Genomic DNA, 13099 nt, shown 5'->3' on the forward strand with positions numbered 1-13099 from the left:
GAAAACGACCTGAAGAACTAGAACCAGAGGATAAAAGGTGCACAGGGTGCCAGCCAGGGGCAGAGGCTTATATACGGGGCATGCGCTCGCAAGTGGATTGATTCCGCCTCCCTGGTCTCAGGTACAGCTCCCTGCAGCTCTCTCTCCTCCTACCACTTCTCCTCAATTGAGTCTCCTGCCAATTCCCACTCCGTCTGGGGAAGCAGGAGTGGAAATTAAGAGGCTGGACACTTAGGTCAGGCCTAGACTGAGTCACCACCCTGCTGACTACTGGCTTCACGATCGTTGGTAAGTCAGGTTTCCTCTCTTTGGTCCTATGGACAAATGGCTGCTATTTTTTCATGTATTCAACGAACGTTAATTAAGCGCCTACTACGTACCAGGCACTGGGGACACAGCAGCGAGCAAGAGCATTTGCGATGTGCCAGGCCCTGCTTTGCGTCTGTCATTTTAGTCCCCACGACGACAAGATGCAGTTGGTCATTACCCACCGCGGTAATAAAAGATAGGTCAAACCATTAGCGGGTCGTGAAATTGTTTGTGGATTATATCCGGAATTTTCTTAGAATTAAATACAATAGCATGTGTCAGCCGGCAATGCCCACGGAAATGATAAGAACTGTTTTTTTTTAATAAAACTTTTGTGCGTGCGTGTCTGCATGTGTATGTGTGCACGTTCACACACGCAAGCTATTGCACTGGGTCATGGCGTAAAATTATTTTCTCTACTGCTCTAGAACACAGGTTCTTTTGAGGACTTCTTCGGACTGAGCCTGGCCCACTGTAAGCACTCGCTCTGTGGGAAGTGTTAATCCCTGCTTCGTAGACGAGGAAACTGAGTCTTAGCGAATGGAAAAGTCTCGCCCGCTGCTAGTGATTTGTCACACTGTTAGGGATTGGAAAAACGGGTCGCAGGCTCCCGGTCCCACATGGGTAACTGCCGTGCTGCCCCGTTTTGCTGCTGTAAACATTGTGCCGATAGTGGCGCCCAGCCAGGATTGTTTCACCGACTGGGTAAAATAATAAGAGACCGCTCTGGAAACGTTGAAATGCGCTGTAAAGGTTAATCGCCTCTCAAACTGCTCATCTCAAGCCGCTTCTTTATAATACGTGAGTTGCATGAAGTCCGGACCTTGTCCGTCCCGCTCACTGTTTTTCTTGGTGTGCGGCTTCCTGTTTGGCACGTAGCAGCGATTCAGTGCGTTTGTTGAATGAATACGTGGATCTGGGCCTGTTGAAAGTTTTCCAGCAAAAGATCCGTGTGATCGGCTGTTCAGCCCAAAGCTGCCTCTGGTAAAGCGATGAGTTCAGAAAACCACCTCATCTTAGAGAGACTCAGTTCTTTTAAATTCAGGGAGACTGGGGGGAGCCGAGGCTGGGATGTGGGGAGGAGTAAGGGTGGGGTCCCAGAGGGGGAAACCCTGCCAAAGCCGGGGTCACAGCGTTGGCCACATTTTGTCGTTCACATACACGGCGGTGTGGAGGGGAGTGAGAGCATCGATCCCGCCCACCTTGGTTCACGGGACGTCAGGCATCGGAGAAGGAACCCCACAGGGCCAACGTGTCCTTGCCTTTGGGCAGGTCTTCCCGGAACCGGAAGCAGCTGTGGAGAGCAGGAAGGATGGAGCGGCTTTTCACTCTGACCTCGATGCAGATATTAGTGCTGCTGATCTCTTGGGTCGTCACAGCTGCGGCCGCTGACACCTTGGAAGCAAGTAGGTGGGGTGTGTGTGTGTGTGTGTGTGTGTGTGTGTGTGTGTAGGGGGCACTGCCACCCAGAGCAAGAGGAGGTCTTGATTCCTCTTCCATCACTCTTGGGACCAGCATAGCCTTCATTCCAAATCTGTTTCTCAGACTTTAACGTACGCAGGCTTCACCAACTGAGGCTCTGCGTTTCCGACAAGCTCCCAGGTAGTACTGATGCTGTGGTCCTCAGACGACACAGGGGGAGGCAAGGGTCTAGAACACCGCTTAGGCCCCCCGGCACTTCACTGCGAGGCCGAGAACATACTTCACCACACGGGATTTCAGCACATGCAGGTGGCTCCCAAATACCTCGCCTTTCGCACTTGAGAGGCCACGCCACTGGGGTGTGCACTGCCCTGACTCTGCTCTCAGCTTCTCCCTGGGGAAGGGTGCTGGGTGCCTCCCCAGAGCTGGAATACTTTGGGCACAGTAAATATCATCACGGCGTGGTGACTGCGAGCCTGGGTTAGGAGTCCTGCCACCTGGATTTGTGTCCTGGCTCTGCTGCTTACCGAGTGGCTTAAACCTTGAAAATAAGGGTAAATACGGAAGTGACCCCACGGGGTCACTGGGGAGAATTCAAAAGCGCATATTCCAGTATGTGGCATATCGTAACTGCTTCATAAACGATGGCTAATTATTTTTACTATTGTCCTCACGATAGAACTAACAGCATGTGACTGCCACTGCCGTTTGGGGGGGAGTTTTCAGAAGGGAGGTCACACCGAGCAGTCTTGACGAAGGTTTCACGGGGAAGGGAAGGCGACGGGGAAAAAAACGCATAAAATGTGCAGAGGTGAAGGGACGACCTGGTGACCTCAATCCTACCAAAGCCTCAGGCATTATTTCTCTGGACATAGGAACCTGGCTATTCTAAGACACGCTCGAAGGCAAAGCTTAACACACGAGAATGTGTGGTGGAAGCTTGGCCATCGTCAGCGGACTTTTATTTGTTATGGAAGGTGTCAGCTCGGGACTCGGTCTCAAAGAACATGGGTACCCTACAGGACAGGGGAGGAAGCTCGGGGCGGCTTCTGGCCCAGCTGCACCCCCACCTCCCACCCCCCACCCCTCCCACTCTGAGGCTGGGCTCTTCCGTCTGCAGGAAACTGCTCTGAATGTCACAGCAACGCCACGTGCACCGAGGACGGGGCCGTCACCACGTGCTCCTGCCGGGAGGGCTTCACTGGCGACGGCATCGAGTGCGTGGACCTGGACGAATGCGCCACCCCGGAGTCCCACAACTGCTCGGCCGACAGCAGCTGCGTGAACACGCCGGGCTCGTACACGTGCGTGTGCGCGCGGGGCTTCCGCCTGACGCCCGGGCTGGGCTGCACAGACGTGGACGAGTGCACCGAGCCCGGGCTCAGCGGCTGCCACGCCCTGGCCACCTGCGTCAACGGCCACGGCAACTATTCGTGTGAGTGCCCCGCGGGGTACCACGGGGACGGGTGGTACTGCGAGTGCTCCCCGGGCTCCTGCGGGCCGGGGCTGGACTGCGTGCCCCAGGGCGAGGAGCTGGCGTGCGCCGACCCGTGCCAGGCGCACAGCACCCTGGACCAGTACTGGCGCAGCACGGAGTACGCGGACGGCTACGCCTGCGACTCGCAGCTGCAGGGCTGGTACCGCTTCGTGGGCCAGGGCGGCGCGCGCCTGCCCGAGACCTGCGTGCCCGTCCTGCGCTGCAACACGGCCGCGCCCATGTGGCTCAACGGCTCGCACCCGTCCAGCGACGAGGGCATCGTGAGCCGCACGGCCTGCGCGCACTGGAGCGGCAACTGCTGCCTGTGGTCGGCGCCCGTCCAGGTGAAGGCCTGCGCGGGCGGCTACTACGTCTACAACCTGACGGCGCCCCCGGAGTGCTACCTGGCGTACTGCACGGGTGAGCGCGCGCCTCCCCCTCCCACCCCGCCCCCACGCGAACACCCGCCGCGCGCATGCACCGCTGACGGTGCGTCTGTGCCCCCCTCCCCCCCCCCCCCCCCCCGCAGACCCCAGCTCTGTGGAGGGGACCTGTGAGGAGTGCAGTGTAGAAGAGGACTGCATCTCGGATAATGGCAGATGGCGCTGCGCATGCAAACAGGATTCCGACGGCAACGTCACCAGCGCGGGTGAGGCCAGTGTGGGGGAGGGGAGGCGCTGAGAAAGGCCAGCGCCCGCGGAGGGACACAGCCCCGTGTGTGAGTGGAGGTGTGCGTGGGTGACCTAGACAGGGTTCCCCCGCCCCTGTGCCAGCGGACGGGTACCGATCCATGGCCTGTTAGGAACTGGGCCACTCAGCAGTTGGTGAGCGGTGGCTGAGCGAGCAAAGCTCCATCTGTATCTGCAGCCGCTCCCGGGGGGCCAGCATCACCGCCTCAGCTCCGCCTCCGACCATCAGGCACTAGATCCTCATAGGACCCCCCGTCCCTGGTACCAGAAAGGTTGGGGACCGCCGACCTAGGAGATATGTAGGTAGTGGTCCAGAAATACTCATTAAAACTGGCCAGAAGCTCTCTGGGTTCCCAAAGTCTCCCCTTAGCCGATCCCACACTCCCAGAGTTTGGGGGACCTCTTCGTCCCCAGCTTTCTTTCGGAGGTCCCTGAACCACAGTGGACACACAGGTGGCCACCCATTGGCCACAGGCTCCCCTGGAGTGCAAGGACATGAGGCTGGAGACCAGTCTGCGCGTCCTTACTGAGCCGCTGAGGAGCCTGAGCGGAGACCCTGGCCGTCTTTAAGCCTCGGCTTCTCCATGTGTATAATGATCGGAGCAGGCTAGCATTTCCCAAAGCTGTCGTGACTGTAGTCACAGCCACGTACCACTTTTACAATGCTGCTTTCTCCGCGTGCTCCCCGTACTGCGATTTTTGTTATTAACTTGTTTTTTTCTTCACATTGACTTTTAAGTAAACTCGGGTCATTGGCGGGCACTGGCGCATCTCTGTGTGGCAGGAAACTCTTACTTTAGATACAGAGAAACAGCATAAAGACAATGAAAGACGGCCGTTAAATTCCAGCAGTTGTGTAATACTTCCGTTAAAAAACTTAAAAAAAAAAAATCCAGTTAGATGTCACTGTGTGTGCCAAACACTTAGCCTGAGGTCTGTGTGGTTGCTTTACAAGGGAGGTTCGCAATGTAAGGCCTTAAAACCATCAGCAGCTAGCGAGAGCTGTCTCTCACGTAGAAGGGATGGAAAGAAACTGCAATGAACTTAGGAGCTTGTTTTGTTTTGTTTTACTGGGATTCAATGTTTTAAATGATGGGACAGCGAAGGAGCCTACAATCATCCTATTTTGTGCATACAGCCTACGATTAGAGGAGCAAGGCTGTAATGGCCATTTGCATCCTCCCAGTGATGTGGGAATCCGGTCTTGTGTCTCTGTCACTATGAAGCGGGATCAGACCAAGGCTACTCTGAGCGCCCCAGCTGTGGCCAGCCCGGCCAGCTGGGCCTGGGGCCTGGAGAGGAGCTGGTCACGGGCCTCCAATGCTGTCTTCCCTGCCCATTTCAGACCTCTCCCTCCTGGAGCGCAGGCTGGAGTGTGGGGCCAATGACATCAAGGTGTCCCTGAGCAAGTGCCAGTTGAACAGCCTGCACTTTGAGAAGGTCTTCATGTACCTGCGTGACAGCCAGTGCTCAGGCTTCATCGAGAGGGGCGACCGGGTCTGGATGTCGGTGGTGACCCCAGCCCTGGATGGCCCCTGTGGGACGGTGATGACGGTATGTCTCGGCCCGCGTGCCACAGGGTTGGAGCACTGCCTGGTTCGGGCCCCAGCTCTGCTACTTCCTAGTGGTATGAGTTTGGGTGAGAGATTGAGCCTGGCCGTGCCTCAGTTTCCCCAGCTGTCAAATGGAGGAGCGACAGTCCCCTCGGGGTGTTAAGAGGGCTAAGTGAGTTAGCAGTGTGTGCGCGAAGAGGTCGGGACAATGACTGGCACATAGTGAGTGCTCAATAAATGTTAGCTTCAAATAATATTCCTGGTGACGGTTCCCCATTTCACGGAGGGGAAGAGGAGGGCCCAGACGGGGCAGCGACTGTCGCAAGCCAGTTGGTATCCATGCTGGGTTCAGAAGCAGGTCCCGGGGGACGGGTCTGCATCACCGATGTGGGGGGAACCGGGACCTCACCTACAGAAGCCTCCGCAAAAGGGGCCCAGAGCTCAACGTGCCAAGGAAAGGAAAGGAGGCAAGAGAAAGAAAGAAGAAATGGCCTTATCTGAATTCCACCGCTGGCGATGACTCCGCACGTGGTTTTCCGACTTTTGCGTGTTTGACAGAGGGAGCACGGTGTCGGGGAGGGGCCCAGGCTTATAGGTCCCGCGTGCTGTGGGCGAGTTACTGAGTTACTCAGTTTTCATCATCACAAGGCAGGTGAGCTGGTAGCCGGGCCTCTTAGGGTCACCAAAGGGCCTGATGCAGTGACTGACGCAGGAGTGTTTGGCCCAGGGCCTCGCCCGTGACCCATGCTCACAAGAGGTTGCTGTTGTTGTTAACTTCCGACCAAGGAAATGAGGAGGGCAGCTCACAGGTGGCTGGAGGAAGACCCCTTCGGATGTGAGACTCACTCACACTCTCTTGCCGTTTCTCCCCGCCCTCCCCCACGCCCCGGACCAACACAGAGGAATCAAACCCACGCCATGTACAGCAACACCCTCTACCTGGCAGATGAGATCATCATCCGTGACGTGAACATCAAGATCGATTTCGAGTGCTCCTATCCACTGGACATGAAAGTCAGCCTCAAGACCTCCCTGCAGCCGATGATCAGGTGAGGCCCGAGAGGGTCCCCAGCAGCCCTGGGTGGCTCCACCCCACACGCCCTTAACTGTCAGGCCCTTGGCTCCCCTGTCAGCTGCCTCCCATAAGGAGCCGGCTCGGGGGACCAGGAGGCAGTGTTGCCCAACCGAGGACCCTAGCCAGGAGCCCTGGAGCCCAGATTCAAATCCAGGCTCTGTCACTCACTCCCAGGACAGCCTTGGGAAGTTGATGTCTTGCTCTGGGCGTTGTCTTATCTGTGAAATCCCTTTGGCAGGATTGTACTGCCTTCCACAGATGCACAACGGTGCTCTGCAGATGCGAATCAAATGTCAGGATTGCTGGCTTGTCAGAGGGGCGGGGTGGCTGGTCCCGAGGGAAGGACAGGTGCCCATTCCAGACCCGCTGTGGGACTTTGGGCAGATCGTATCCCGTGTTTGGACCTCAGGTTTGTTCCTTCTCTATAAACAGAAGGAGTTTGATTAAAGATGGATTTACTAATTGTGCTTCTTAGAGCCTGAGGGTCTTTAAGGAGGCATCTTTGGGGTGTTCGAGGGGGAACCGGAGCGGTTCCACCCATATGGAGTGGAACTGTTTTACTGTTCAATATTTTGAACAGTAAAACCCCATGAGGTTTTACTGTTCAAAATATTAAAGGGTTCTGCTGCTAAATAAAACAGAAAATCTCTGAATAGGATGAGTCACAGGCTAATGATGCTGATGCTGGAGAAAATTCTTATAATAACAACATTTATTGAGCGCTGACTAGATGTCAGACATCGTGATAAATACACAATGGAAGATCTCATTGAAACCTTAGAGCACTTTGGGGGTGTAGGTGGGATTATTACTACCCCCATTATACAGATATGGAAATTGAGGCTCAGAGAAGATTGACTAACTTGCCCAAAGTCGCAGAGTCTAGTAAGTGGCAGCGCTGGGATTCAAAGCCCGGCCATCAGGCCTATGGTTGTGTGTTCTCTGGACCAACCAGACTCAAGGAGGGGCGCTGGGCACTGCCGAGGGGGCATGGCTGACTTGGGGGAAGAAATCTGCCTTTGCCTGGAGCATCGCCTGGGCAAGCAGGTTCCTGGAGAGGTGGGGCCACATCTCAGACCTGATAGGCTCCAGGAAGCGACGTATCTGGGCACACCTCTGTCTCTGGTTTGAGCTGGAACTCTGCCCCAGACTGACCAATAACCCAGTCTCACCGGTCAAAAGGACGTCACCCTTACTGAGCATTCCTCATGCCCCTTATTTCCTGAAGCATCAGTTTGACGATGTCCTGTGTGGGATCACCCCGTGAAGTCGACAGCAGTATGGCTGTTTCCAATGGGCTTAAGAACAGCCCATTAAACCCGCCCCAACAGTTGGGGTGGAGCCACAACGGTGACTTAGGCCTGTAGGATGCACAGCCCAGTCCTTTGAACTGTTCCCGGTCAAGATCGAAGAAGAAATCTAGGCGACTCCCTTGAGTGTTTGGTACACATCTTGAAAGCGAGGGCCACTGTGTGAGAGGGTGGACAGGTTAAAAAAAATGTGGTCCGTGGACCAGCAGCATTAGCCTCACCTGGGAGCTCGTTAGAAATGCAGACCCTTGAGCCTCTCCCCGCACCCGACCTGCTGAATCAGAACCTGCATGCCAACAAGATCCCGAGGCGGCCCGGCATGTGCATCGTGGTCTCCAAAGCGATGGTTAGCGCGTTCCAGTCCTACATCTGGATAGAGATGCCGATAACTGCCGGGGACGGCCTGGGCGCCAGAGCAGAGAGGGCGGCCCACCTGCCGCTGTTCTCAGCTCCCCGGTTCTCTCACCACCCCGTCTCTCCGCCCCGCAGCTCCCTAAACATCGGCGTGGGCGGGACGGGCATGTTCACGGTGCGGATGGCGCTCTTCCAGAGCCCCGCCTACACACAGCCCTACCAGGGCTCTTCCGTGGCCCTGTCCACCGAGGCCTTCCTCTACGTGGGCACCATGCTGGACGGGGGCGACCTGTCTCGGTTCGCACTGCTCATGACCAACTGCTATGCCACGCCCAGCGGCAACGCCACAGACCCCCTCAAGTACTTCATCATCCAGGACGGGTGAGGCCCACGGCCGGGATTGGGCGGGGGCAGGGGGTCTTCGGGATTAGGATCGGGGAGAGCGCATCTTTATAGTCACCACTCTCTAGCTGTATCTACCACTGCCGCCATGACAGATGGGCAACAAACCACGGGATTATTAGCAGGACACGTGACAGTGTTTGCGCTCGTCGATACTTTTTTGTTACGATGGTATTGGAATTTCTACCAGATCTCATTATTTAATGTATTACCCAACCTACATGCTTGGAAATATGCATTTATATATGATAGGTGTGTCAAAATATAATACAGATAGCAAATGTCATAATAGTTTAAGAACCATGCTTCGATTTAATTGGTCTCAGACAAGGATAATAAACTTGAGTGACAGACATGGCCAGGGCAGGAGGCAGCCCGGCACCTGGCTGGAAGGAGTCGGGTAGAGGCACGGTTGGCCAGGGAGGACCCAGGGGTGCTGCTTTGACTCAGGTGGCATGACAGAATCTGGACCCACACTGTGAGACAGTAGTTCCTAGTTCCATCCATAAACTGAACAGATGTTTTGGGACGCTTCCTGCATGCCGGGTCCCGTGGATCATACGGCGAGTGGAAGGGACTCAAATCTTTGCCCACCTACAGCTGATCTCCTAAGGGCAGCAACCGACCCCCGAACAAAAGCGAAATCTGTAGCGTGTTGATAGTGATGGGGCTGGAAAGAGAAACTGAGCAGGGGGAGGGAGGGGCTTCGCAATTGTCATAGCAGTCAGGGAGAGCATCCCCGACAGCCAGGGGACCTGTTCCTGGCCTAGTTCTCTCAGAATCTGCCCGGTGACATTCAGACGAAGGTCTCAGGTAGACGCTCACCTGCCCCAGTCGGCAACCGACCCCTCTTCTAAATCAATTTTGGGCAAATAGTATGAAAAAGCAAGGGGCGGGGGGGGGGGGCGGTGCCTAGCTCACCTGCCCGTGCGCTCCGATGCGGTCCATTTTTCTTCGTAAGCGTGTGTCGGTTCAGTTGTGCGCGTGTGCAGAGGTGGACACACACTCCGATTCGGCCAGTGGTCTCGGGGCTCCGAGGTTCCCTTTGTTATAGTTAGTGCCAGGCACAGCGCAGGTGTGCCATTTCCTGGGAAGTCGGGAAGTGCTAACCTTAGGATAGTTTCAACTGTTTTTCACTTTAGCGTCGTATCTACTGTGTGCCTCGTACCGTAGTAGCACTTTGAGAAATGAACGCAATCCTCACCGCTATCTTATGATGTGGCTTACAGTTATTATGCCCTGTACACGAATGGGGAAACGGGCCCAGAGAGATGAAGTAAACTCTCTGAGGTCATGCGGCCCGCGGGTGGTGCAGTCGGGCCCCAGTGTGTTTGCTTAACCCACCGGGTTATCGGCCGTAACTCTCGCAGATGTCCACGTACTGAGGACGCCACGATCCAGGTGGTGGAGAACGGGGAGTCCCCTCAGGGCCGATTTTCGGTCCAGATGTTCCGTTTTGCCGGGAACCACGACCTGGTCTACCTGCACTGTGAAGTGTACCTCTGTGACACTGTGGATGAGAAGTGCAAACCTGTGAGTCACCTCCCCGCCCTCAGCCCGCCCGCTGTGCCCTCCCATTCCCCTGTCTCCCGAAACCACAGGTATCCGGCCAGGAGATCTGAAAAACACCAACATTTCTGCTGTTTTTCTGAGCAGGAAGGTGGGGTGGGCGTGGCCAGGAGACCTGAGCTGCTGGGGTCGCAGGTGGGCTCAGCGCGGTGCGCGGCGCAGCAGGCTGGTAACTGCGCTGGCTTACCTGCAAGCTTGTGTTCTCCTGCCGGGAGCTCACACGTTAAAGCAGCACGTGCAGCTAGCTCCTCCGTGTTAACATTTAAATTCTTCATAGCAACTCTCTAATATGGTCAGTATTTAGCTAGTCTCCTTTTCTGTATGGGGAGAGAGGCTCAGAGAACTTCAGTGACTTTCCTAAGGTCACGCATCTCAGAAGTGGTAGAGATAGGCATGAACCCAGGCACCCTCAAAGCTCCCGCCTCCCCGGGTTCAAGCCCCGGCCTGAGGCAGGGGGGTGCCCCTCTGTGGGGGGGCAGCCCCTCACGGCTGGACCTCACTGCCACCCTCTCCCGGCAGACCTGCTCCAGGACCAGATCTCGCAGTGGGGCCAGTATCGACCAGACCCGCGTCCTGAACTTGGGTCCCATCATGCGGAAGGGTAAGGGGGTCACCTCTCCCCCACGTTCCGGGAGATATGGAGGGAAGACGAAACCAGGTGCTTGGGGTCTCACTGGGAGTCTGGAGAGCTGGAGAAAATGGGTTCCGCGGGGGCAGCATGGACTATAGGCTGCCTGCCTTTTGTCAGTTCTCATTCATTTATTCATTGCACGAACATACTCTTGCGCTTACTGTGTGCCAGGCCCTGTGCTAGAGGTTGGGGGGTCATGTGATGAGCAAGAACAGATACAGGATCGGCTTACGGGAAGCTCACGGACCAGCGGGGGAGACGTTATTCAAAGAATCGTAGCTAGAAGGATCAACAGATAGAGACCGACAACTGTGATGTGTCATGGAGAAACTGTATTAGGAACTGTACTAGCAGAGGAAGCAGACCCAGCCTGGAGGGTCGGGGAGGGATGGGGCTGAGATTTGGAACTTGAGGAGGGACCAGCTGAGAGGGGAATTGGAAGGGGGTGAAGAGAACGGACGCCCAGTCAGAGGTCGTGGCGCGGGCGAAGGGCCGTGGCGGGGGAGCCCGGCCCATGTGGGGCCTTGTGGTTCCTGCTGAGATTTTGGGTCTTTCTCCGGAAAGCAGCAAGAACCGCTGAACGGCCCAAAGCAGGGGAGCGACCTGCTCAGATCGGAGTTTTTCAGAAAGAGAACTCTGGCTTCGGGGCGAAGCGCAGACTGGACAGGCATCCCCCAGGCTTCTTGCCAACCGCACTGACCCTTCCCTGTCCCCCAGCAGGTGTCCAGGCCACCGTCTCAAGAGCTGCTTCCAGCAGCTGGGGTAAGTTCGGGTCCTCCTTGAGAGAGAGCTGCACCGGAGCCTTCGCCTGGGGCTTTTTGTCCGCGGGCCCGGGGCGCGCCGCAGTGCCCGCTCGGCGCGGAGGAGGCGACCGGGTCTGTGGGAATGCCTGGCCCTGGAGCTGACATACGCACATGCAGCCTCCAGACGCGTTTGTGCACGCACAGGGTCACGTGCATACGGCCACACTCACGCACTCAGATGTACAGACGGCTGGCGCCGCGTGTGCATTTGCACGCTCGTTACGAACCTCTGCACGGCAGACGCGCGCGCACTCCAGCTGTGCCCTGCGGACACGTCCTGCAGCGTTACGGCTTCTAATGCCGTTTTCGGGGTTCGCCCCGCGGGCGACAGTTGTGTGCCGAATGCTACCGCGCGCCAAGTGCCATGCTTAGCTCCAGGATGAGCACCACAGGCAAAGGATAAACCCTGTTCCTCTGCTCCTCTGAGCCCCGAAACCAGGGACCGGTGGCGTTTTTATGGCCTGTGATATTCTTGGCCACCGAATTGTCCGAACATGTGGCTGAAAAGTGAATCTATGTACCCGTCGCCCTTCTTGGCCCCTGGCGTCTGGGGCTTGTTGCACCCACCTAACGTTTGCTCCGAGATAGTTCAGCCCGGGGCCAGTGAACTTGGGGCTGGAGAGCTGAGGTGTTCCTGAGGGGACTGTCTGTCTGCAGACGTCCCAAAGTCACTGAGGACGGTGGAGCAGGTTGGGCACTGCACAGAGTGCCCTTTTGAGGGGTCACGATGCCTCTCCCAGAGGAGAGGCTGTCTTCTTCAACCCGTCCACCAGTGAGGGCACCTTCTTCGATTTGTGCGCCGCGAGCGGCACCTTTTTCTAAGTGGTTTTCAGCGCAGATAACGAGAAAGTTTCCTTTTTCTAACTCATCAGCCCAAAGAGGGTGTTCCTCCCTAATCGGCCACACGAGAGGAGGCATCTCAGGTTCGGTTTGCACGAAGTCGCATCAGCGCCGGTGACGGCCCTGTCACCACTTTCTTGTCAGGGCTCCTGAAGGTCTGGCTGCCTCTGCTTCTGTTGGCCACCTTGACCATGACGCCGCAGTGACCGGCGAGCGGAAACCCTCTGCTCTGTGGCTGCCAAGTCACTTCCTGCTGGAAGGGAGATCACACGTCCGTGAGCTTGCCCCTGTTTTCGCCCCTTTAATCCTCGCTACCGAAAGAACAGCCTGCGTCTTTAAATGCTGCCTTCTCTCAGAACGAGACTTGTGACGCGTCTGCACACGAGGTCCCTGTCTCCTTCAGGAGTGTGCCAAAATAATAATGATTTTAAAAAGCTCAGTCTGTGAAGTCATTTATTCATTCGGCGAGTATTATCTGAAGTAGCATCTATTTGTGCAGACACCGTTTGTGGTGACAAAAACCAGACGTCCTCCCTGCCCTCGATAGTCCATAGTCTCGTCACGGAGACTGGGTTCAACTCTGGTTCTGCTGTGTGACCTGAGGTAGAAGACACAACGTCTCTGAGCTTCCTCCATCCATCCATTTACTCATCCCTCCATTCATG

At 56.2% G+C, this 13099-nt stretch overlaps 1 protein-coding gene across 3 annotated transcripts; it reads left to right on the forward strand.

Annotated features, from left to right (window-relative positions):
* Positions 1–12873, forward strand: UMOD (uromodulin). 3 transcript variants are annotated; one of them, XM_016157033.2, is made up of 11 exons: positions 1–121; positions 1582–1715; positions 2852–3628; positions 3738–3857; positions 5243–5451; positions 6351–6499; positions 8325–8570; positions 9962–10124; positions 10680–10761; positions 11509–11553; positions 12579–12873. In XM_016157033.2, exons 2-11 carry the CDS (start codon positions 1622–1624, stop codon positions 12638–12640), a joined length of 1947 nt encoding a protein of 648 aa, XP_016012519.2. In that variant the 5' UTR covers positions 1–121; positions 1582–1621; the 3' UTR covers positions 12641–12873. The 3 variants fall into 3 exon arrangements, with proteins under 3 accessions (XP_016012519.2, XP_016012518.2, XP_016012520.2); XM_016157032.2 differs by having other exon boundaries at positions 52–288; XM_016157034.2 differs by having other exon boundaries at positions 53–288; positions 11512–11553.
* The last annotated feature ends 226 nt before the right edge of the window (positions 12874–13099 follow it).

Source organism: Rousettus aegyptiacus, unplaced genomic scaffold, assembly GCF_014176215.1.
Source record: "Rousettus aegyptiacus isolate mRouAeg1 unplaced genomic scaffold, mRouAeg1.p scaffold_m13_p_8, whole genome shotgun sequence".
Taxonomy (NCBI): Eukaryota; Metazoa; Chordata; class Mammalia; order Chiroptera; family Pteropodidae; genus Rousettus; species Rousettus aegyptiacus.

Excerpts from the sequence above, each read along its gene's own strand:
- UMOD (XM_016157033.2), top strand. The coding sequence starts at position 1,622 with ATGGAGCGGCTTTTCACTCTGACCTCGATGCAGATATTAGTGCTGCTG. Across the intron at positions 3,858-5,242 it reads CGGCAACGTCACCAGCGCGG|ACCTCTCCCTCCTGGAGCGC; the intron begins GTGAGGCCAGTG and ends TGCCCATTTCAG. Across the intron at positions 11,554-12,578 it reads AGCTGCTTCCAGCAGCTGGG|GGCTCCTGAAGGTCTGGCTG; the intron begins GTAAGTTCGGGT and ends CTTTCTTGTCAG.